Source organism: Thamnophis sirtalis, unplaced genomic scaffold, assembly GCF_051295495.1.
Source record: "Thamnophis sirtalis isolate CommonGarterSnake01/CBP01778 unplaced genomic scaffold, rThaSir2_p1.2 scaffold_2, whole genome shotgun sequence".
NCBI classification, from domain to species: Eukaryota; Metazoa; Chordata; class Lepidosauria; order Squamata; family Natricidae; genus Thamnophis; species Thamnophis sirtalis.
Window position 1 is genome coordinate 74,510,789 of NW_028261382.1, and position 23,669 is coordinate 74,534,457.

At 48.6% G+C, this 23,669-nt stretch overlaps 1 protein-coding gene across 1 annotated transcript in view; it reads right to left on the bottom strand.

Moving 5' to 3' along the window:
• The window catches only part of CNNM3 (cyclin and CBS domain divalent metal cation transport mediator 3), a gene marked incomplete in the record, with an annotated part of 54,700 nt that overhangs the window by 3,849 nt on the left and 27,182 nt on the right, over positions 1-23,669 (bottom strand). The window contains 3 exon segments of the mRNA XM_087706115.1: positions 3,207-3,376; positions 4,631-4,783; positions 14,506-14,649. Coding sequence (XP_087562241.1) covers positions 3,207-3,376; positions 4,631-4,783; positions 14,506-14,649 — 467 coding nt within the window.

A 23,669-nucleotide genomic window follows, 5' to 3' on the forward strand; every position in this document is an offset into this window, starting at 1 on the left:
TTGGCAGTTCCACCTTCAGTCTGTTCCTATTGCTGTTTTTATCATTTTAACATGTGTAACCCGTGGTTTCCTTTGGGCAGGCAATAAAAAAAACCAGCCAACTTGATTAATTATGAGAAATTAAAACGGCATGCTGCCATGACCAAGGGAGCCTTCCAACTCGATTCTGTCGAGAAAATCGTACATGGCCGTAATTCCCCACAATTGTTACACCATATTTTTCGGGGTCTAAGATACACTTTTCCGCCCCTAAAAGAAGGTGAAAATTTGGATGCATCTTATACACCGAATGTAGCCCCGCCAACCTGCCCCAACCCTTTGGCCTCTGCTTTCCAGCAATTTGCCTCCTTGCTGCAAACAACCTGTTTCGGTTTCAGCACAAGCAGCTGGTTATCGGTTGGATCAGTCTCGCAACCATCAGCTGTTTCAGGATGTAGGGATTGCCATAGCCTCCGTATGCCCCTTTTTCGGCCTCCATCTGCCCCATTTCCCATCCATTCCGATCTCCGCCACCCCCAACCGGCGGAAAGTGGGGTGCGCAGAGGCCGAAAACGGGGCGCAGGAAGGTGGCAATAGGCTATGGCAATCCCTGCAGCCTGAAACAGCTGATTGTCGGGAGGCCGATACAATTGAGAATCAGCTGCTTGTGCTAATCAGGCTGTGCTGAAATTGAAACTGAAACATGCGGTTTTCTGCAAGGAGGCAAATTGTGGGGAGGCAGAGGCAGATCCTCCCCCTGTGCTAATCAGGCTAAACTGAAACTGAAACAGACTGTTTGCTGCAAGGAGGCAAATTGCTGGGAGGCAGAGGCAGAGGCAGATTTTTTTTTCTTGTTTTCTTCCCCAAAAGCTAGGTATGTCTTATACTTCAGAGTGTCTTATACTCTGAAAAATAGGGTATTTTCCTAAAGGAAAATCAACCTTGACTGTCCTTCGGAAGGACAGGTCCTGAAGCTGAAATATTTGGCCACCAAATGAGAAGAGAAGGCTTCTTGGAGAAGACCCTGAGGTTGGGAAAGAGGAAGGAGAAAGGGACGGAAGAGGGTGAGATGGTTAGATAGTGTCATCAACTCAATGAACATGAATTTGGGTAAACTCAGGGAGACTGTGGAGGACAAGAGAGCCTGGCAGACAGACAGACGTATCTTATAGACAGATAAAGCATGGACATATATGCTGGATTCAACCTTCCCTGTACCTTATGGATGAAATGGGACAACTTGCCACAGCCAATTAAATGCGGGACAACTCGCCACAGGACAATTCAATTAAATTCTTTAAAATAATTTAAACAATATTTTGATTTTAGTCTTATTTCCTGTTGTCCTTCCTTTGACATCCTTTCTTTCATGGCTCTATTCCGCTATTTCTTCGATATTAGTGTAACTCTTTGTCCCGTGGCGAGCTGCCCTGTGGCGAATTGGCTGCATCAAAGTTGGCTGTGGTGAGGAGTGTTGCGGTGACCTCTCGCCTCACAAATCAGGAGGCTGTAAGTTCAATCCTAGGTAGAGGCAGATATTTCTCTCTCTGGGTACAATGAGAATATATCTGCTGAAACAAAGCTCTGCACTGGCGACAGGGAAAGGCATCCAGCCATTCAACACTCTGCTAGCTCCATTCAGTTGCCAAGACTCCACCCCACAAGGGATTATGAGGTCATTAAATGATGATGATGAAGTTGGCTGTGACGAGTTGTCATTGACCTTGTTATGGAGAACATCAATGCTACCGGAGATCCAACTTAGGAATTGTGCTATGGATTGAATAATGAGTTTCCAGAGCCCACTGAAGGCAGAGAACACAATCTAATCCTTCTATCTCAGCAATCCATCCTCCTCTTGGCTTGGCATCTCACCTCTTCTCCATTCCCATTCCCATGTGGCATTAGGACTCGCTACTTATCCCAGCCCAGAGAGATTAAAAATGCCAGTGGCCGAAGAGCAGCATTTCAGGCTTTTGATTCAGGAGATGGGAAGTCCTGTGCTGGCTTTCTGCTTATGCGCCAGAAAGGGCATGTCAGCAAATGGGAACAATGGAATGGACCATTTTGAATTCTGGGTAAGAAGCGATGCCGCAGATGGCATCCCTTTTATTTTAACCATTGAGCAAAATTAGCCTTGTAAACAAAGACCAACTAAGCGCTAATGTGAAGGTCTTCCAGTTGCGTAGGTTTTATGGAAGGATTGAAAGTGGTCGGTTCCATGCCTCCCCATTTATACAGTGGTGCAATCCTCCCACATATATTCTTCTTCATGCTGCCTTCCAGTATTGCTGGCTGGGGAATTCTGGGCGTTAAGTCCACAAATCTTAAGATTATATTTAAATATGCTCCACCCACCCCCGGCTCCATTTTTGCTGGCAGAGGGCTACAGGAGGCCGTCACGGGTGAAAATGGAGCCTGGGAGGGCCGCGGGCTAAGACCTAAGCACCCCACGGGCTGCATCCGGCTCACGGGCCTTGAGTTTGACACCCCTGATGTAGTCCAACTCCTTGCTCAGTGCGGCGCCCATTGGCCCATCTGTGACCAATGATCGTCTACTGGAAGTACTCCTCACTTCACGTGAACGTATGCTCCTCCTGAGCTGGGTCTGCCTGGTTGCGTTGTTTGAGCCGTCGTGGCGAAGTAGTTAGAGTGCAGTACTGAAGGCTACTTCTGCTGACTGCCGGCTGCCTGCAACTTGGCAATTCGAATCTCACCAGGCTCAAGGTTGACTCAACCTTCCATCCTTCCAAGGTGGGTCAAATGAGAACCCAGATTGTTGTGGGCAAGAAGCTGACTCTGTAAACCGCTTAGAGAGGGCTGTAAAAGCACTGTGAAGTGTTATATAAGTCTTAAGAGGTATTGCTATTTTCCTTCCCTCCCTCCCTGTGATTAGAATGCAGCATTGAAGGCTAACTCTGCCACAGCCCAGAGTCCGATCCTGACCAGCTCAAGGTTGACTCAGCCTTCCATCCTTCCGAGGTGGTCAAATGAGGAGCCAGATTGTTGTGGGCAAGAGGCTGACTCTGTAAACCGATTAGAGAGGGCTGTAAAAGCACTGTGAAGCAGTAGATAAGTCTAAGTGCTACATGCCAAGTTTGCTAGACGTTGGCCTCATTTCTCGGAAGTTGCTTTAGCCTCCGACCTGGTTCTTGAACCCAGGCCTCCCACCCTCCCTCAAACCCTCCCTCAAGCCCTCCCTGTGCATGCCCCAAGACATAGAGTACCTGCAGGATGAGCACAAAGTAATTGACCGGTTGGTTGCGTTGATACAAGTAATGTTCAGCGGCCAAGCGGTTGCAGTCGTCAAACTTCACTTCTTGGTTGACGCTGGGGTGCTGCAGGAGATGCAACAGGACCTTCTCCGAGATTCGGCCTGGGCTGAAGAGATCTACCTCTGGAGGAGAAGGGGAAGGGGGGGGGGTGGCAACAGGAGAGGCAGGGGGAAAAGATGCATCATATTTTTGAAAAAAGAGAGTCAGTTTTTTTTTTTTAAAGCAGGAGTCTGCATATCTTGGCAACTCAATAGAATAGAATTCTTCATTGAATTCTTTATAGAATTCTTCATAGAATAGAATTCTTTATTGGCCCAGTGTGATTGGACCCACAAGGAATTTGTCTTTGGTGCAGATGCTCTCAGTGTACATGAAATCTCTAAGGGATAAATCATCATCATAGTCATCCTAAAAATACATTCATCATCAATCATAAGATACAATGCTTAGTGATAGTCAAGGGATACTAAATAAGCAATCGACATAAATCTCTCTCAGTCCAACACACCTCACAGGTTTGTTATTGTAGAAGAAAAGGGGATTAGGAAGTTGTGTCAGAGTTTGTTGCCTTAAGTTATTTTGAGGATCTTTGTTGCCTTGAGTTATTTGTAAAAAATAATAAAGGCGAGATACAAATAAATAAAACACCTGTATTTTTGGGACTATAAGACACACCGGATTATAAGACGCATCAAGATTTTGAAGAGGAAAAAAAGAAAAGTTTTGCCCTCCCCAGCCTCCCAAACCATGTTTGCAAAAAAAACAGGCCTGTTTTTGGCCTCCCAACCCCCCCCCCACATCCCATTTTTCCCACCCTGGCCCCCAGGAGCACTCTGTAAGCCTCCCAAACCCCCCGCACGTTCCATTTTTGCAAAGAATTTCGCAAAAACAGGACACATGGGGCATAGTTTCAGGACAGTGATGGGTTATGACTGGTACGCCCCGGTATGGGCATACCGGTGCCTGCTGGGCGCACCAGGTACCGTTCCAGTATGGTGCTTCTGAGAGCTCGCCCGCCCGTGCTCCTTACCGGTATTTGAGGTTTTCGGGGCTTCTGCACATAGAGCATATAGGGCCTGCACGACGCTCCGCTAAGCAGCTGCAGCATCACGGGTGGTAAGTACACATTTGCGTGTGTGTGAGCTGCGTGTGTTCATGTGGTGGACGCCTGGCCCCTTTGCACCATACTGGTTGCACCGGGATCCGGAACCCACCAGTGTTTCAGGAGGCCAAAAATGACCGTATTCGTTGTATAAGACGCACCGACATTTCCACCCTCTTTTGGGGGGGAGGGGGGGGAGCATATCTTATACTCTGAAAAGTAGGGTAAACAAGAGTGGTTCTACAATAAGACACCTTTTCTTCCATGGTCTTACCTCGAGATAAGAAGCGCTGGGTAGCCAGGAGTAGCTGAGGGGAGATTTTTACTTTGTACTCGTTGTCAGAAACTTTGAACAAGGAGAAATCTTCTTTCCGGTGGTCCATCAGCATTCCCAGGGGAGGGGGCTTCTTCTTCAACCGGTTGTCCCCTGGAGTTAGGAGGAGGCGAAGAGACAGAGAGAAGAATCAAACTGCATAATAGTTAGGGACCCTCGGTGTGATGCTGTGCCAACGCAGGGCAATCACAGGGCACCGTTATGGGTATGAGCCTTCAATGTTGCCCCCTGGTGTCATTTTAAATACCCACTCCAAGAGTCCAGTCTTCGTGTCCTTAAACATCTCCAAGGGACACAAGGAAGGAATCTCAAAGGCCAAACCTCCACAAGTTGTGGGTGCTCCATCATGGGAGGTTTTTAAGAAGAGATGGGACGACTGTCTGAAATGGTATCGGGTCTCTCACCTGAGGAGGGGGTTGGACTAGAACAGGGTGTCAAACTCAATTTCACTAAAGGTTGCATCAGGGTTGTGTTTGACCTCGGGAGGCTGGGGGAGGGGGGTATGGCCAGCTCGATGTCACTTGTGTCAGGGGCACCTGTGGCTAAGGCTGGACTTCCCTCAGACCCTCCCTCACTCTCATTATAATCTTCCTTTCTTCCTTTCTCAGTCCCCTCCCTCCTTTCCTTCCTAAGTCCCTCCTTCCTCCCTCTCCCTTCCTTCCTCAGTCCCTTCCTTCTTTCCTTCCTCAGTCCCTCCTTCCTCCCTCTCCGTCCCTTCCTTCCTTCCTGTCTCTTCCTTCCTTCCTCAGTCCATCCCTCCTCCTTTCCTTCCTAAGTCCCTTCCTTCCTTCCGATGTATTTTCATTAAGAATTTACATCATGAGCCAAGGTGGCGCAGTCATTAGAGTGCAGTACTGCAGGCTATTTCTGCTGACTGCCGGCTGCCTACAATTTGGCAGTTCAAATCCCACCAAGCTCAAGGTTGACTCAGTCTTCCATGCTTTCGAGGTGGGTAAAATGAGGATTGTTGGGGGGAAAAGGCTGACTCTGTAAATCACTTAGAGAGGGGTGTAAAGCACTATGAAGCGGTATATAAGTCTAAGTGTTTTTGCTATCCTTCCTTCCTTCTTTTTCCTTCCTTTCTCTCTTCCCAGCTTCCCTTCTTTTTCTTTGTCTTTCCTCTTTCTCCTTTCCTTTCCCTTCTTGCATGCTCAAATGAAAAAGGGGAAACATTTTTCCTTTTGTTTTCTTTTTAATTTGTTTTGATAGCCCTCTGCCAGTGAAATTGGGGTTTGGGTGGGGGGGCATGCACCACCACCCCGGAGCTCCCTTTTCACTGGCAGAGGGCTGCAGGAGGCCATAACGACCGAAAACAGGGGCCATGGCCAAAAACTGGACTAGAAGATCTTCCAAAGTCCCTTCCAAGTCAATTATTCTGACTGAAGATGATTTTCCCAATGTTATTGCTGACCTAGAGTTCCCAGCATCCTCACCCCTGGCTATGTGGGACAGCTGTAATTTTAATACCTGGCAGAGCAGAGATGAGCCATATCTGCTCAGAGGATGAGATTCAGTTTTTAAGAGATGCTAATCCCATTAAAATCCCATTTCTTTAAACCCTCCAAAAGCATATATAAATGATTATAGGAAAAAACCTAAATCTAAAATGTCCCTTGCATCATTTTCTCCCCCACCCATGATCATCTCCAAAGCACCAGAGGGCAGGAGAAGAAGCAATGGGTGGAAACTCATCAAGGATAGAAGCAACCTAGAACGAAGGAGAAATTTCCTGACAGTTAGAACAATTAATCAGTGGAACAACCTGCCTCCACAAGTTGTGAAAGACCGTTGGCTTACCTGAACGGTCATTCTCTGGGCGCTGCAAGGAGAGTCCAAGCATGGGTTAACACAGTCTATCTGCCCTAGGACTGAGTGAGTTTTTTCTCTCTTGGCCACGCCTCCCTTTGCTTCCATTATCTCAGTTTTAAAACGAAGAAGCAACCTCTAAGGAAGCCTGTTTCACAGTCACATTCAGTCAGTGGTCTCAAATTGCCAGGACCCGGGAGGGATTGGACTTTCCTTGCAGCGCGCAGAGAACGACCGTTCAGGTAAGCCAATGGTCTTTCTCCAGTGCGCTGCTTGGAGAGTCCAAGCGTGGGACATACCCAAGCTATAATGTCCCAGGGTGGGCAGAGACCTGAGTCTTCAGAGTCTCTGCTACTTTTTGTAGAATTCTCCTTCCAAAAGAGGCTTCGGCTGAGGCAAAGGTGTCAATTTTATAGTTCCTGATAAATGCAGTGGGAGAAGCCCACGTAGCCACTCTACAAATATCGAGAATGGAAGCCTGGGTCGCCCAAGCCGCCGAAGTCGCAGCGCTCCTGGTCGAGTGAGCGGTCACAGGGTTAGGTGCAGTCCTGCCCTGATGTTTGTAAGCAGGCTTGATGCAGGCCTGCAACCAATGTCCAACCGTATGAGAAGACGCCTTGTAATCCAGCGATCTAGGATGGAACAATACAAAAAACAATTCGGAATGCTGAAACTCCTTGGTTCTTTTAATGTATATCCTAACAGCGCGTCGCACATCCAACTTGTGCCAGTCACATTCTCTAGGGTGTTCAGGTTTGGGACAGAAATTAGGGAGGATCACCTCCTGAGTTCTATGGAAGATAGTGTTGACTTTGGGAACAAACGTGGGATCCAACCTCAGAATAACTCTGTCAATATGAATGATGCAAAGATCTGCCCTGACAGACAAGGCTGCCAGTTCGGACACCCTCCGAGCGGACGTGATAGCCATGAGGAACGCAGTCTTAAGGGTCAGATGGTGAAGACTTGCTTGATGGAGAGGTTCGAACGGCGTCCCCGTCAAGGCTCGAAGAACCAGAGGCAAGTCCCAAGATGGGTAACGGTGGACCGGTCGGGGGCTGACATTGGTGGCTCCCTTCAAGAAGCTCTTGACCTGAGGATGCTGGCTCAAGGGATGGGAGGACCCCTTGCCGAGGACTGTGGACAAGGCCGCAACCTGAAGGTGGAGGGTGTTGCGGGCTAACCCCTTGTCCAACCCCTCCTGCAAAAAATCCAGCAACTCTGGAACCGAGGCCAATACGTCCCTTACACCTGTCTTCCGGCACCAGGCTGAAAAGGCAACCCAGGTGGCATCATATATTCTGGTGGTGGACGACCTCCTGGACACCTGGATAGTATGAATGATCTTGTCTGAGAGTCTTTGCTTCCTCAGGAGCTCCCCTTCAAGTGCCAGATGGCTAACTGCAATCACCGGGGATCCGGGTGGCTGATGGCTCCCTGGCAAAGGGAGATCTGGTATTGAGGAATTCTCCACGGTCTCTGGACCGAGAGACCTACAAGGTCCACATATCAGGACCTCCTGGGCCAGTGGGGCGCGACCAGGAGGACCTCCACTCCCTCCGCCAGTATCTTGGTCACAACCTGCGGAATGAGTGGCAGAGGGGGGAATGCGTACAAAAGTCCAGGGGGTCACTTGCACCTCAGCGCATCCGTCCCCTCCGCCAATGGTGAATGGTATCGGGAGAAGAACCGTGGCAGATGTGTGTTGGAATGTGTGGCAAAGAGGTCTATTTGCAGTGTGCCAAATCTCCTCACGATCTGCTTGAACAGATCCGGATGCAGCCGCCATTCGGTGTGGCCGATCTGTTGCCTGCTCAGCCAAACTGCCTCCTGATTGCGGAGATGCGTCCGCTTTTATGGACGCCAGGTGGCGTTCTGCCCACCTGCCCAGCAACTCCGCCTCCATCATGAGCCTCTTGGAGTGAGTCCCGCCCTGCCTGTTTACGTGGGCCTTGGTGGCCATGTTGTCTATCAACAATAGAACATGTTGACCCACAACCAGGTGCGAGAGCCGTCGTAAGGCGAGGCGGGCGGCCCTCAGCGCTAGCCAGTTTATGCCTTGGGCAGCCTCCCTCTGGCTCCACAGACCTTGAGCAAGCTGGCCCTGATGGTGAGCCCCCCAGTTGACCAGACTGGAGTCTGTGGTTACCACGATCCTTTCGGGTTCCTTGAAGAGTCACCCCTTCTCGACAGCTGTCGTCCTCCACCAAGAGAGGAACCGGAGGACCTTGTGGAGGGGGGAGACTCACCTTCCTTGAAGAATTGCTGGTCTTGGCCCTCTGCATCAGCAGGAGGAACCACTGTAGTTCCTTGGCATGGAGTCGAGCTCAGGGAACCACCTTTAGACAGGAGATCATGATTCTGAGGAGTTGCGATAGCATGACGATCGGGACAGACCTGAATCTCCGACACTGCTATATCCTGCGCTTGAGGTTCTGCAGGCAGTCTGGAGAGAGGAAGACCTGACAAGCGACTGAGTCTATGACCATGCCCAGATGTTGGATGTGCGTGATCGGCTCAAGATGGCTCTTCTCCAGGTTCACTGAGAAGCTGTGCTGTTGCAACGTGAGTATGGTCAGCTGAACGTCCCGCCTGGCTTGATCCCGGCTGCTGGAGTGTATGATGATGTCATCCAGATAACATTCCAGACTGATTGAATGGTTCCTGAGATGGGCCACCATTACAGCTAGAATCTTTGTGAAAGTCCTGGGTGCGGATGAGAGGCCGAAGGGAAGGGCCCTGTACTGATAGTGCCTCCCATCGTAGAAGAATCTCAGGAATCGTCTGTGAGCTGCATGGATCGGAACGTGCAGGTAGGCCTCCTTCAGCTCTATTGACATGAGTAGATCTCCCCGCCTTACGCACTCCAGGATCGATGGAGGAACTGCATTTTGAACTTCTTGTAGGCCAGGTGCTGATTTAGACGTTTTAGATCCAATATGGCCCTCCATCCGCCTGAGTTTTTGGGTACTAGGAAGAGGATGGAGTAGAATCCCTGTCTCTCCTGTCCCTGGGGCACGGGTTCTATGGCCCTGGTCTGGAGAAGGTGGAGGATTTCGGCCTGCATGAGATTTTTGGTGTCGGACACCGAATGAATGACCTCTGGGGAAAGGACAGGAACTCTAACATTAGACCCTTCCTGATCGTGTTGAGGACCCAGGAATCTGTGGTGATCTCCTCCCACACGTCGGCGTACACATGGAGCCGACCCCCTATGGGAAGATCCCTGTGATGGTCATTTGCCCCTGCGGAACTGACGGGAAGAGTTCCCGCCCCGGTATGGCTTTCGAAAGGACTGCTGTTGCTGCCTACCACATGATCTGAAGGAACCCCTGTCCTGACCTCTGTCCCCATCTTGGGAATAGGGTCTATGGTAAGTGGAAGAGGTAGATGGTTGGTTAGCATCCTGGTTTCGAAAGGACTGCTTCTGAAAGGAACCAGAGTTCTTACATTCGTTCTTTTTCAAAGTGGCCGGGAGGACCTTCAGTTTGTCCTTCGTTTCGATGACAAACTTGTCTAGGGCGTCTGAAAAGAGTTGCCCCCCTTTAAACGGAGCCGAAGTGAGCTTCCACTTAGTGTTCATGTTAGCTTGCCAGTGGCGAAGCCACAGCAGCCGGCGCGAGGTAACGTTGGATGCCAACGCCCTCGAGGCAAACTTAGCGGCATTCAATGAGGCATCCGCCGAATACTCAACTGCTGTAATTATTTTGCTGAGGTCATGCTTCCACTGGGATCCCCTGGTGGGAGGCTTAGCCCTCAACTGTCTCAGCCAAAGGAGGGACGCTCTGGTGAAGAAAGAAGCCAAGGTGGATGCCCTGATAGCCCAGGCGGCCGCCTGGTGCGTCTTGTGGCACGCCTTTTCAGATCTTTTATCCTCCGCCTTGAGACCCTCTAAGAGGTCGGCTGGCAAGTTAGAAGTAGAAGTCAAGGAAACCACCGGGGCATCCACCTCGGGCAATTTCAACACATCCTCCATCTTACCCTCAACGGAATAAAGGGATTTGTCCCCTCCACTAGGATTGGTCAATGTACCAGGCTGGGCTCACTGACATTGGACAACGTCCATAAATAGGTCCAGGACAGGAATGACCTCTTGAGTAGGAGTCGTCTCCTTGAATAGATCTTCCTTGGGATCCCTGAAGAAGAGGACGTAACTGTCGTATTCTTGGGAGCAGAGCCCAATTCAGTAGCCGCCTTGACCTTATGTAGAATAGACTTAAAAAAGGTCGGCTTGAACAGGCCAGTGAAAGCCGGCTTGTCAGGGGGAAGATCCTCATCATCCGATAACACAAAGCCTTCAGCCTCCTCTTCCTCCTCCCAAACTGACTCTTCCGTGGCCACCGTGCCCAGAGAGGCCGGAGCCTGAATAGGACTATGGTCTGGGACCCGCTTAGATTTGGATGAGCCAGGTCCCTGTGCTTCATGCCCTCAGCTATGCCCTGGGAAATAGCAATAGAAATGATCTCCCACATTTCGGCTGACAGGGCAGGTCCCTTGTCTTCCCTGGGACGAGAACCAGGCCAGGCAGGCTTGCTCCTGCAACTCCCAGCGCTTCCCTTCCTCCGGTGGATGTAGGCCCTGGAAGGGCTCAAGTTCTTCCCTGAGGGACAAACTTGGGGAGTCCGGATACCCCCATGATGCATCTGGGGAGGAAGCCCTGGACCTCTCCCCCATGGGGGATGGGGATCTGCTGCCCTGAGGGGATTGGGAGTCCCGTTCCCCCACCCCCGGGAGATGGGCGAGCCTGGCTTTTGCCCTGCCAGAACCGGGGATGCCTGCTGCTGTGGGGCCTTGGCCTCCACAGTTCCTTGCTTCCGGGTGCCCTCCCTGGCCTAGCTAGTGGTCCCAGAAGCCCCCGGGGGGCTTTCCTGGTGGTACCTTTCCCTCCCTTACTGCCCTTGGGGGGAACCTCAATCCTGCTGCGCTTGACGGAGGGCCCTGCCTGCACCTCCTGCGCCTCTGCTCCATCGTCTGCCATGCTTCCTGGACCTAAGAGATGTTTCGCAGCAGTTGGCACCAGACGCTTAGCCAGCAGGCAGAAGCACATCCGCGCATCCTCAGTAGGGGGAGGGCCGCCTGAGGGTCGTAAACCTCCCTTCCAGCTGCCCCCGGGAGATCCGGGCACAGGAATTGAAAGACAGGACTGGCCGGTGCCGTGGACAAGACCTGATTTTCCTGGCGGCGATCCGCAGCTGAGGGGCTCAGGCGATCTCTAAACGACCTGCTCTGCACGAGGCTCAGGAAAAAATGGCGGCCACTGCGCACGCAGCTCTGGGCAGAAAAGCGCGCAAACTACCAAAATGGCCACCGCCATCCCTGCCGGTCCTACGGAGCACTGCTGCAGCCGCCGGGGCACCCAGCCACCCGCGCGGCTCTCAACGCAGTGGTTGGGGACCCACGCGGTTCGGGAAGCCTCCCGCCCATCCCCTTGCTCGCCGGCCACCACCGGACAAGCTACTCACAGCTTCCCGCCCCGCATGCAACCATCGGGTGGAGAAACGGACCAATGCCCTCTCAGCGAATGCAATTAAGTAGAAGGTATGAAGATCTCGTAGAATAGTGAAAATGAAATTTTTTTGGAGAGAAATTGAACTTGGGGAGCGCTCCCCAAAACAGTCCAAATGGGTGGACTGAGTTTTAAAACTGAGATAATGGAGGCAAAGGGAAGCGTGGCCAAGAGAGAAAAAACTCACTCAGTCCTAGGGCAGATAGACTGTGTTAACCCACACTTGGACTCTCCAAGCAGTGCACTGGAGAATACTCCAACACTGGAAGTTTTTAAGGTAAATTAGATAACCATTTGTCTGAAGCGGTGTAGGGTTTCCTGCCTAGGGAGGGGGTTGGATTAGAAGACCTCCAAGGTCCCTTCCAACTCTACTATTCTATATTCTACATATTAAAAAATGTTTTGAAAAGTGAACTATGCGAGTTTGTTTTACAGACATCAGGTACGGGGGGAAATACTTTTTTTCTCTTTCATTAATCTACACAACTTTGAGTCAAGAAACAACCAAGGAGAATATTTGTAGCTCAGGGTTGAAATGAGGTCTCCTTGGTGCTCTCTGGGCTTGGTGGTTTTCTCACAGACCCAAACTATCCCAAAGAGGTTTTTTTCAAGAGACAACTGGAAGCGAATAGGTAAGAAACATGATGGAAATTGAGGAGGGTAAACTGGAAATGGAGGCCTCTGTGAAGACTGGTTGCTAAACTCTGGAAATAACGCAAATGTACCTCAAACCACATCGATTTTAAAATGTGTGGACTTTCAACTCTCAACGTCTCTTGCTGGTCACGACCCATCCCCCCGTGCTCTCCTGTGCATGCGCCCCAACCCCCCCCCTTGCCCATTTTTAGCTTCCAGGTTGGTGCAGGAGGCTTCCCAGGCCCAACCTAGAAGCCAAAACGGGGCCCGGGGCATTGTGTGAGTGCCCCCTGCGCATGCGGTCCACCCGGCGCATGCCCGCACATGTCCCCCACATGCACCCCACCCCAACGCATGTGCGGCAGAGACCTGAAAACCAGCTGGCCGGCGGGAGGCGCACGCATATGTGCGGTGGAGCTGGGCTGGGGTGACGGCTGGTGTTCACCCCCCAGCATGGGATGGAGCCCATTAAATGGCTTGCATGATCTGCTACTGTGTTTCCGCCGAAATTTGACCCCCAAAATAAGCACTTGGCCTTATTTTCGGGGAGGTCTTATTATTTTTGGGGTGCTGGAGGCGGTGAGCGTGGTCACCTCATGACTGCTGCTGTGTTGCAATATTTTCAGAGGGGGGCTTATTTTAGCGCATGCACTCAAAAGCCCTGATTGGGCCTATTATCCAGGGAGGTCTTATTTTTGGGAAAACAGGGTATTACTGGGGCAGGGGGTTTATTTTATTATATTATATTATTAATTTATAACACAATTCTTTTATTAGTTTTATTGTTTTTTATATGAGGTTTTTCTATATTTGTAAGGCCCTTTGAGTCACCATGTACAAATAGGCAGCAATATAAATTTCCTAAATAAATAAATAAACTCCCCAAATCCCCCAACTCCGGCACGGCTGGAGTTTATGCGCACACATGTTAAAGTTGCTGAGCTTTATGAGATGACGGTATGTTCAGAAGTTGCTTTGGTCCCTCGTTCTAGAACCTGCCATTGCTTTTCTGCTCTTTCTGGGGTGATGGGCTTCAGAAAGCGCTAGAAGGCAGACACCTGTCATTCTAGCACAGCAAACTTAGCCGGCCTAAGAAAAACAAGGAGAGTCAGAAGCAGAAGAGAAACTATGGTTGCCTGGGCGAAAAATGTTGGTTATAATATGGAATTGGCTAAATGGGAAAAACTTTGGATACTTAATCGGAAACTAACAATGGCCACTGCATATAAAAATGTTTAAAAATTTGGCCCCAAATTGTTGGAAGTGCAAAAAAACACCAGGCACTTTTTATCATATGTGATGGACATGTAATGAGGCAAAAAGATACTGGAAAATGATAGAATCATGGTTAGAACAAACAGTGGGAGATTAAATTTTGTTCAAAGCAGAAATTTTTCTCCTAGGCATAATACAGGGGGAGTATAAGAAAAATGTACTTTATCTAATTATACATCCACTAACTGCAGCACGTATAATTTATGCGCAGTACTGAAAAAAAGAAAATACACCATCAGAGTTAAATATATTCAGGAAAATTTTGGCCTGTGCGGAAGCAGTTCCTGAACTAAAAAATAAAGGGGAATCAGAATATTATGAAGTTTGGAACTGATTTTATTATTGGTATCAGACAAGGTGACAAGACTGGGACGAACTGTAAATAATGTGATTGGATAGAAGGATAGATAATGTATTAACTAGGCTAACAGTTAATGGATGAGATTATCTGTATATAATGTGATTGTATGGTCACCGACTTTGCGGTGCGGAACTGTTTTAAATGTAAAAACAATAAAAATATATTTCAAAAAAGAAGACGCAGAAGAGAAGACACCTTAAACAGGCCATACCTGTGTTGGAACCCACTTACTGTAGTCGTCTGATTCATCCATGATCTCTGACTTGATGATCTCTTCTATCACGTCCTCTAGGGTCACCAATCCCATGACTTCGTAGAATGGGTCCCCTTCCCCTTCGTTGTTCACCTTCTGCACAATAGCCATGTGGGATTTCCCTGGAAAGAGAAATAGAATAGCAAAGTTGGAAAGGGACCTCGGAGGTCTTCTAGTTCAACCCCCTGCTTAGGCAGGAAACCTTACACTATTTCAGGCAAATGGTTATCCAACTCCTTCTTAAAAACCTTCCGGTGTTGGAGAATTCACAACCTCTGGAGGCTGGGGAGCGTGCCAGAGAGCTGCTCTTCAGGGGGTCCCCGCCGCGCATGCGCTTCTGGTTGGCACTCGGTGCTGAAAAAGTTTCACCAACACTGCACTAGGGGGCAGTGAAATAGAAAACACTGCCATCTGGTGGCACATTAGAATTCTGCAGCCCAGAACTGATCATCACAATCTCATTTACTAACTACTGTATATACTCAAGTATAAGCCTAGTTTTTCAGCCCACTTTTTGAGCTGAAAAAAGCCGCCTCGGCTTATACTCGAGTCAGTGAAAAATTTGCCTGAAATGGAGGAGAAAAAGGGGCGGGGCCATGCCGCTGGGTGACGCTCGTGAATGGCCCAGCGCCCCTGAGTTTCCCCTCCCTCTGTGTCAGTTTGCCGCGCAGCGTGCACCGCACCATCCCCCCTCCTCACGTTCTAATGTAATGCAGGGCTATCTTACGATTCCCCTTCCTCCCCCTCCTGCCGCTCTGCAACGATGTCCCACCTCCTCCTTGTTATGGCAAGCAGCCACATAGCGATGTCCCACCTCCTCTGGTACAGTGATCCAATGATAGGAATCACTGTGCCGTGTGTCATAGGAGGCGGGACATCATCATCACAGCGGGACATCAGCATCATGAGGTGAGTGAAGTATTTCATTGAATACACCGGTATTGTGTGATAATAATTTGTTATGCAGAGCAAATTTTTACAATGGCTACTGTATATTTAATGGGCACAGGCAGGCTGTATATGTTATTCAATGGGCAATGGCATTATTGGTATCTATTTTTATTTTTGAAATTTATCGGTAGCTGCTGCATTTCCCACCCTAGGCTTATACTCGAGTCAATAACTTTTCCAGTTTTTTGTGGTAAAATTAGGTGCCTCAGCTTATATTCGGGTCGGCCTATACTCGAGTATATACGGTACTTTATTTTTTGGAGTATAAGGCGCACCTTTTTCCCTCACAAAAGAGGCTGAAAATCTGGGTGTGTCTTATACACTGAATACAGCATTTTTTGCCTCCTGAAACCCCGCCCCCTTCACCAAAATGGCCGTGCATAGCTTTTAGGAGGCTTTCAGAATGTTCCTGGGGGCTGGGGAGGGCAGAATTGAGCAAAAAAAGAGCTGTTTTTTGCTCAATTTTGCCCCCCCCCCCGGAGCACCTTATAAGCCTCCTAAAGGCTATCCCTGCACTTTTCCTGACAAAAAACAGGCCGGTTTTTGCATGTTTTTGGCTCCCCCCACCCCCCAGGAGCACTCTACAAGCCTCCTAAAGGCTATTCGTGAAAAATGGGCTGTTTTGGGGAGGTTTGCAGAGTGCAAAAACTTTTTTTTAAAAATTTGCCTCTTTAAAACCTTAGTGCTTCTTATACTCCGGTGCGTCTTATACTCTGAAAAATATGGTAGGCGTTTCTAGGTATGCTGATATTGCTTTTGATTTTCTCCTTCTTTACACCTAGAAGAAGGGATTGTTGTGGAATTGGAGGGAAGGTGGGACATCCATCTGCACAAGATCACCACTTAGAGCCTGGAAAATAATTATTTGAAGCAGAAGACAAAAAAACCCAGTTCCAATTATGCCAATGAGGCTCATCTCAAATCTTTGGATGCTTTTGCTTAGCTTACTGAGTTGAGGCAGCTGATGGGCTGGCTGCCTTTGGCCAATTCTGAGCTGTTTGCTTTCATGATAATCCTCCGCTGGCCGGTTATGAATGCCCACTTTGTTTATGTGCTTTCTTGCCCGTTGCCATACAGGAAAGTGGGGCGCTGATGTTTCTAAAATACAAATGAGCTCTTTAAAAGCACCCAAAGTCACTCTTTTGGGTATCCCATTGTATGCTGTGAGATCTTATACAACCTTGCAGAAAGCAAGAGAAGCATCCATTCTCTTATGTTTCTTGAGTGTGAATGGAATAGAATGGAATAGAATAGAGAATGGAATGGAATAGAATAGAATAGAGAATAGAATAGAATAGAGAACGGAACGGAATGGAATAGAATAGAGAATAGAATAGAATAGAGAACGGAACGGAATGGAATAGGATAGAATAGAGAACGGAACGGAATGGAATAGAATAGAGAACATAATGGAATGGAATAGAATGGAATAGAATTGAGAACGGAATGGAAGAGACAAGAATACAAGAAAATAATAGAATAGAAGAATAGAAATAGAATAGAATAATAGGAACAGGATAGACTAGACTAATAAAATAGAAAAGAAGAAAATAATAGAAGAGAAGAGAAGAGAAATAGAAGAGGAGAAATAAGAATGGGGTACAAATAAGGGGAATATTAATGTATACACTTTTACCTTATAAAATGAAAGTAATAATGAGAAAATGTGGAATAATTGAATGATGATAGATTGGAACCCAATATAAATGTGTATTGTTATTAGAAAGTCATAAATTGATCAAATGTAAAATTATGTTTAATGTGATTAGTTTCAATTGGATTGGAATGTACGGCACCCAGGTGCCACACTGTTCACACACTGATTTGATATTTTCATTAAAAAAAAAACTTTTAAAAAATAAGAATAGGATAGGATAGAATAAGAGAGTTGGGAGGGATCTTGGAGGTCTTCTAGTCCAACCCACTCCTTAGGCAGGAAACCCTATACTACTTCAGACAAATGGCTGTCCAACATCTTCTTAAAAACTTCCAGTGTTGGGGCATTTACAACTTCTGGAGGCAAGTTGTTCCACTGATTAATTGTTCTCACTGTCAGAAAATTTCTCCTTAGTTCTAAGTTGCTTCTGTCCTTTCCAAGAAGAGGCCCTTCCTTGCCTCTTTCCAGGCTTAGCCCAGCGGCTTGGAATTTGCTCCATGCACTAACCCTGGCACCGTGCCACCAAGCCGGCCCGGAGCCCCTTCCAAATGATCAGCAGGTGGCTGTTTTGTTCTCAGGCACACACTCCAGGCCTCTTAAAGGCTGATGACGCCACCCACGAGTGGCATGATGCACGCCTTTCAGCTCAGGCCAGAGGAGGAGTTGAGCAAAAGCGGGAAGTCAGCTTTCTGTCAACTAGACCTGCAGTGAGCTGGAAGGGGCCCAAGAAGCCCAGCTGAAGAAGCAAGGAGGAACTGGCCGAGGGGTCACTCTGTCCTCTCTTGAGCCCCATCCATAGGCACAACGACATGCAAACCTCTCCTGCCTCCGTGGATGAAAGAAGAGCTGCTGCCAATTATTTCTCAGTGGTTTTTCCTTTCAAACTTGGCAATTTCTTAAGGTGTGTGGACCAACTCCCAGAATTCATGATGGCTGAGGAATGTTCTGACCCAGTCTTAGCAGAAGCAAGAAACAGACTCCTTGTCACGAACCCCTCACCCTCTTTATTTACTTCTTGTGAAATTATGGCATTCACCCATCGAAAAGTCCAGAACAGCAACAGACCTTATCAGTTCCTGGTGATAATTGCCAGGCGGTGAGCTCCCAGCCGAAAGGCTGCAAATTAAATTCTGGCAAGCAGTCTCTGTGGTACAAACATAATGAGCAAAATCTTCAGAAATATGAACTGTTGTCTTCTACGACCACCACTCCCTTTTCCTTCTATTTATTCCCCATCCAGGGAATAAATTCAGCGTCCACATGTGTTTTGCTTCCCAAGTCAACTCCTTGTCCTCTGTTGCTCACCTCTTCTAACTGCTCTGCGCATACGGGCATCTGGAACAGGCCCCAGCTGTTCTTCCTCCCCACTTACCTCACCTCCAAAGGCCATTGCCTCTCTGGTGGCAGGGAAATGTCGTACAGACCTGGCTCTATCTCTGCGTATATACGCTGCAGAGCATCCACCAGAGCCTTCCCCAGACTCCAGCGCTGGCCCAGGTTCCTCCCCAACCTCCTCCTCATCTGTCGCCAGCTCTGCTGGCAGCTGGCAGGCCACAGCATTCTGGGACTTGAGGTCCTCAACCTCTTATAATGGCGAAGTTTGAAAAATACAGAGGAAGAGAATACAAAATAACAGAGTGGGAAGGGGCTTTGTAGGTCTTCTAGTCTAACTTTCTGCTCAAGCAAGAGACCCTATACCGTTTTGGACAAATGGCAGTCCAATCTCTTCTTTAAAAAATTCCAGTGTTGGAAGCTAACTACAGCTAGAATAGCATTTGCCCAATGCTGGAAACAAAATAATACCCCCTCGGACGAATTAGTGATTAAAAAAACTTTGGATTGTGCAGAGATGGACAAATTAACGCTGAAATTAAAAGATAAAGAAGAGTCGGAATATTATGAAATTTGGAACAATTGGTACAAATGGCTGCAAAACAGGAATAAAATTAATTAAGCCAAAAAACAATATATATAAATATATATAGAACTGTGTATAAAGGTGTGTAAATATAGAAGTGAAATATTATACACATGTACAGGTATGATGACATAACAATGTTGATGTAATGACTGTAAGGTGTTGTAGAAGGGAAAAATAATTAAAAAATTCTGCAAAAAAAAAAAGTTATTTGGAGAATTTGGATAGAGACGGAGAATTGAATGGGACTGTACGACTAATGGATATTTCAATAGGAAAGCATGCAAAACCTGTAAATTCCAGCACAGGTGACAGGTTTTTTGCTTTCCAAGAACACCAGCACTGCCAGGTAGAGGCAAAGAGCAATATCTAAGATGGTTTTTAAGGCAAAAAGCAAAAATCATTCCCAGCATGAGGCTCTTCTCCAGTGAGTCCTTCCTTCTCATCAGGTGGCCAAAGTACTTGAGTTTCCTCTTTAGGATCTGGCCTTCTAAAGAGCAGTCAGGGCTGATCTCCTCTAGGATCGCCTTGCAGTCCAGGGGACTCGCAGGAGTCTTCTCCAGCACCAGAGTTCAAAGGCCTCCATTCTTTGGTGCTCAGCCTTTCTTATGGTTCAACCTTCACAGCCATCCATTGCAACTGAGAAAACCACAGCATTGACTATACGCACTTTTGTTGGCAGGGTGATGTCTCTGCTTTTTAGTCTGCTGCCTAGCTTTGCCACTTTCCTCCTCAGGAGGTAGTGACAATTTTATTTTCCTGGGCTCCAAGTTCACTACAGATTTCTTGGATGCAGCCAAGAAATTAAAAGAGGCTTGCTCCTCGGAAGCCCTAGTTAAGCAGGGGTGAAATGTGCCGTCCGTGTATAGCCACTCTCTTCCCCACTCTCTCCAAACCAAGCTAAAAATATCAACATGTACAAACAGGCCTGCATGGACCCTTGCTGGGTGCAAACCACAAGTCTGAATTCAATGCATTCCTATAACCGTTTGGCGAGCGCAGCCAGGCGAGGAAAACACTGTATCTGCGCACCCTGCGCACTGGCTTGGAAACAAGAGGCATGTTGTGCAATGCTGTACGGTTACCCCCTTCCGCAACTAGCTGCAATCCAAGCTCCTGGTTAATGCCCTGTTGATTCTCCATCATGAAGCACAGCCTTTCTAAATTCCAAAAGGTATGCCAAACATTCAGTGGCTGCATTCCATTCAACACGGCAGGCGGGCACCCACTTCTCCCTCCCTCCCTCCCTCCCTCTCCTACACATACACTCACACTCACACACACAGTGTTCATTTGGTTTAGTTGTCGGAATGAATCTGAGCAAAACCTGTTATTTCCTGCCACATCTGTGGTGCAGAGTCTCTCTTGGTTATGAGGTCAATCAAAAGGGTCTTTTGGGTAAGAAGGTGGGTGGGTGGGGGAGGAGAGGGAAGAATTGAATGTAGAGGAAAGTAAAGTCCTACACTTAGGCAAGAAAAACCCAAAGTACAAATATAGACTGGGTGAAACCAGGCTTAATAGCAGTCACTGTGAGGGGGATCTTGGGAGTCTTAGTGGACAATCAACTAAATATGAGCCAGCAGTGTGCGGTGGCAACCAAAAAAGCCAATGCAATCCTAAATTGTATTAACACAGGGATACAACCAAAATCAAGGGAGGTACTAATACCACTCTATGAAGCCCTAGTAAGACCATCCCTAGAATCCTGCATCCAGTTTTGGTCACCACGCTATAAAAAAGATGTGGGGACTCTAGAAAGAGGGCAGAGAAGAGCAGCTAGGATGATTAGGGACTGGAGGTTCAAACATACGATGAACGGTTGCAGGAATTGGGCATGGCTGGTCTAGTGAAGAGAAGGACCAGAGGAGACATGAGAGCAGTCTTCCACTATTTGAGAGGCTGCCATAGAGAGGAGGGGGTCAAGATATTCTCTAAAGCACCCAAAGGTCAGACAAGGAACAATGGATGGAAACTGAACAAGGGGAGATTCCACCTGGAAATAAGGAGGAACTTTCTGACAGTGGGAACAACCAACCAGCCTTCGGAAGTTGTGGGAGCTTCATCACTGAAGGCTTTCAAGAAGAGATTTGACTGCCATCTGTCAGAAATGGTGTAAGGTCTCCTGCTTAGGTGGGGGTTGGACTAGATGACCTATAAGGTCCCTTCCAGCTCTGTTAGTATGTTAAAGACCTGAATGGAAAGCATGAGATTCTTCGGGGGATTTAAACTCTGGCGTATAAAACAACCTTGGCCCTCTTAGAAGGAAGTGCGAAAGCCGACCTGTGAATTGGTTGTTTTGTTCTCCAGGACAGCAGCCAGATCCCCACAGCTATGCTGAGGTCACGGGTGTCACTCATCCTGCCAAGCATTTCAGGAGGTGGCTGAGAAAGGGCGTTGGTACTTACTTGATACGCCTCTTCTCATAGTGGGGGAGGAGTATCCAGGATGGATTGATTTTATCCTCTCGTTGAGTGGACTGAGTCTGATAAGCTTTTGGTATACGCCCCTGGTCCACCAGACACCGCTCAGTTATCGGTGAAGAACTCTATCCGACCCGTTGTGCCATCTACTCCAGACCTTTGTTAAGGTTTCAAGCTTTTTTATTGAGTTACAACTTGAACATATTAGTCCAACATCCATCATATGTTACATTACCATGACAGGGAAGGTCTGGATACTCCTCCCCAACTATGAGAAGAGGCGTATCAGGTAAGTACCAACGCTCTTTCTCCATAGTGAGGGGAGGAGTATCCAGGACGGGACGTAGCAAAGCTAACACGTCCCTAGGAAGGGTAACATACTGAGGGCCCATGGCCAAACTACGTCTGGTGGGGTGTGTCCCCCGCCCTATGAACTGCATGTAATACCCTGCGACCAAACGAAGCCTCTGCCGAGGCAAATTTGTAGTTCCTCACGAAGGGTGAGGGGGAAGACCATGTGGCTGCCCTACATATCTCGTCAATGAGGCCTGCGTTGTCCAGGCTGCCGTGATGGCCGCACTTCGTGTGGAGTGTGCTGCGATGGCACTCGGTGATTGTATGCCCTGAGACTGGTAGGCCATAGCAATGCAGGTCCTCAACCACCTGCCTATGGTGGTGGAGGTCACCTTCTTGCCCAGAGACCCCGGTTGGAATGAGACAAACAGGGCCTCCAACTTTCTATTCGGCCGGGTTCTTCTGAGGTAAATCCTCAGAGCCCTCCTTATGTCTAGGGTGTGCCATTTCCTTTCTAGGCAAAATCAGTTCTTGCAACCTGTGGAAGCATGAACACACCATGGGTATAAAGGAGGGGTCCAACCGCAACATCACTCTGTGCTGGTGAAAAATGCAGAGGTCCTCCCTGGCAGACAGGGCCTGCAGCTCTGATATCTGTCTGGCAGATGTGATGACCACTAGAAACACCACCTTAAGGGTTAGAAACATTAGTGACACTGTTCACAATGGCTCAAACGGGGGCCCCGTCACAGCATCCAACACCTTGTGCAAGGCACAGGAAGGGTACCTATGCACCGTGGATGGTTTGAGGTTGGATGCCCCCTTCAAGAACTGCCTGACCAAGGATTGGTGAGTGAGTGTCTGGGCTCTACTGCACAGAAGCATGGGTGAGATGGCCGAGACTTGTCTCCTAATCGTATTGGGAGCTAGCCCCTGTCCAGGCCTGCCTGGAGAAATTCCAGCACTAAGGGAAAGATAGCCCTCACTGGGTCCTGTCCCCGGGAGTTACACCATGTTGAAAAGGCCCGCCAGGTCACACCGTAAATGCGCTCCGTGAAGGGTCTTCGGGCGGCCTGGATAATTTCTATTACCCTGGGGGAGAATCTTTCCTCCCTCAGGGTGCTCCGCTCAACCGCCAAGCAGTCAACCGGAGCCATTGGGGTTCCGGGTCCTCCAGTGACCCCTGCCTGAGGGAGATCCGTTCCTGGGGAATCCTCCAAGTTCTGCCCACTGAGAGCGATTGGAGGTCTGCAAACCATGGCCTTCTGGGCCAATAGGGGGCAATCAGCATCACCTCCACCCCCTCCTGAAGAATATTTTGAATGACCCTGGGAATCAAGGGAAAGGGTGGGTATGCATAGAGAAGTCCCCAGGGCCATGGGCATCGGAGAGCGTCTGCCCCCTCTGCTCCCTGGGTTTGGTACCTGGAGTAGAACCTCGGGAGTTGGGTGTTGTGACAGGTGGCAAATAGGTCGACCTCCGGGTGACTGAAATAGTTCGTCACCTCTCTGAAGATGGCCAGATGCAGTCTCCACTCCTTATTGTCCACTTCTGCCTGGCTGAGCCAATCGGCTCTGATGTTGTCCACCCCCGCTATATGTTCCGCCCTTAAGGAGAGAACATTTGTTTCGGCCCACTGACCCAACCTTTTGGCCTCCCGCATAAGGGCCTTCGATTTGGTCCCCCTCTGCCTGTTTAAGTGGGCTTTGGTTGTGATGTTGTCTGTGAGGATTGGAATGTGCCTGTCCTTGACACAACGGTGGAATTGTACTAGGGCCAGGTGAACCGCTCTGAGTTCCAACCAGTTGATGCTGTGAGTCAGTTCTGCCTGGTTCCCTGCGCTATCTGATCCTGCAGTTGGGCGACTCACTTGAACAGACTAGCATCCGTGGTTACCGTCGC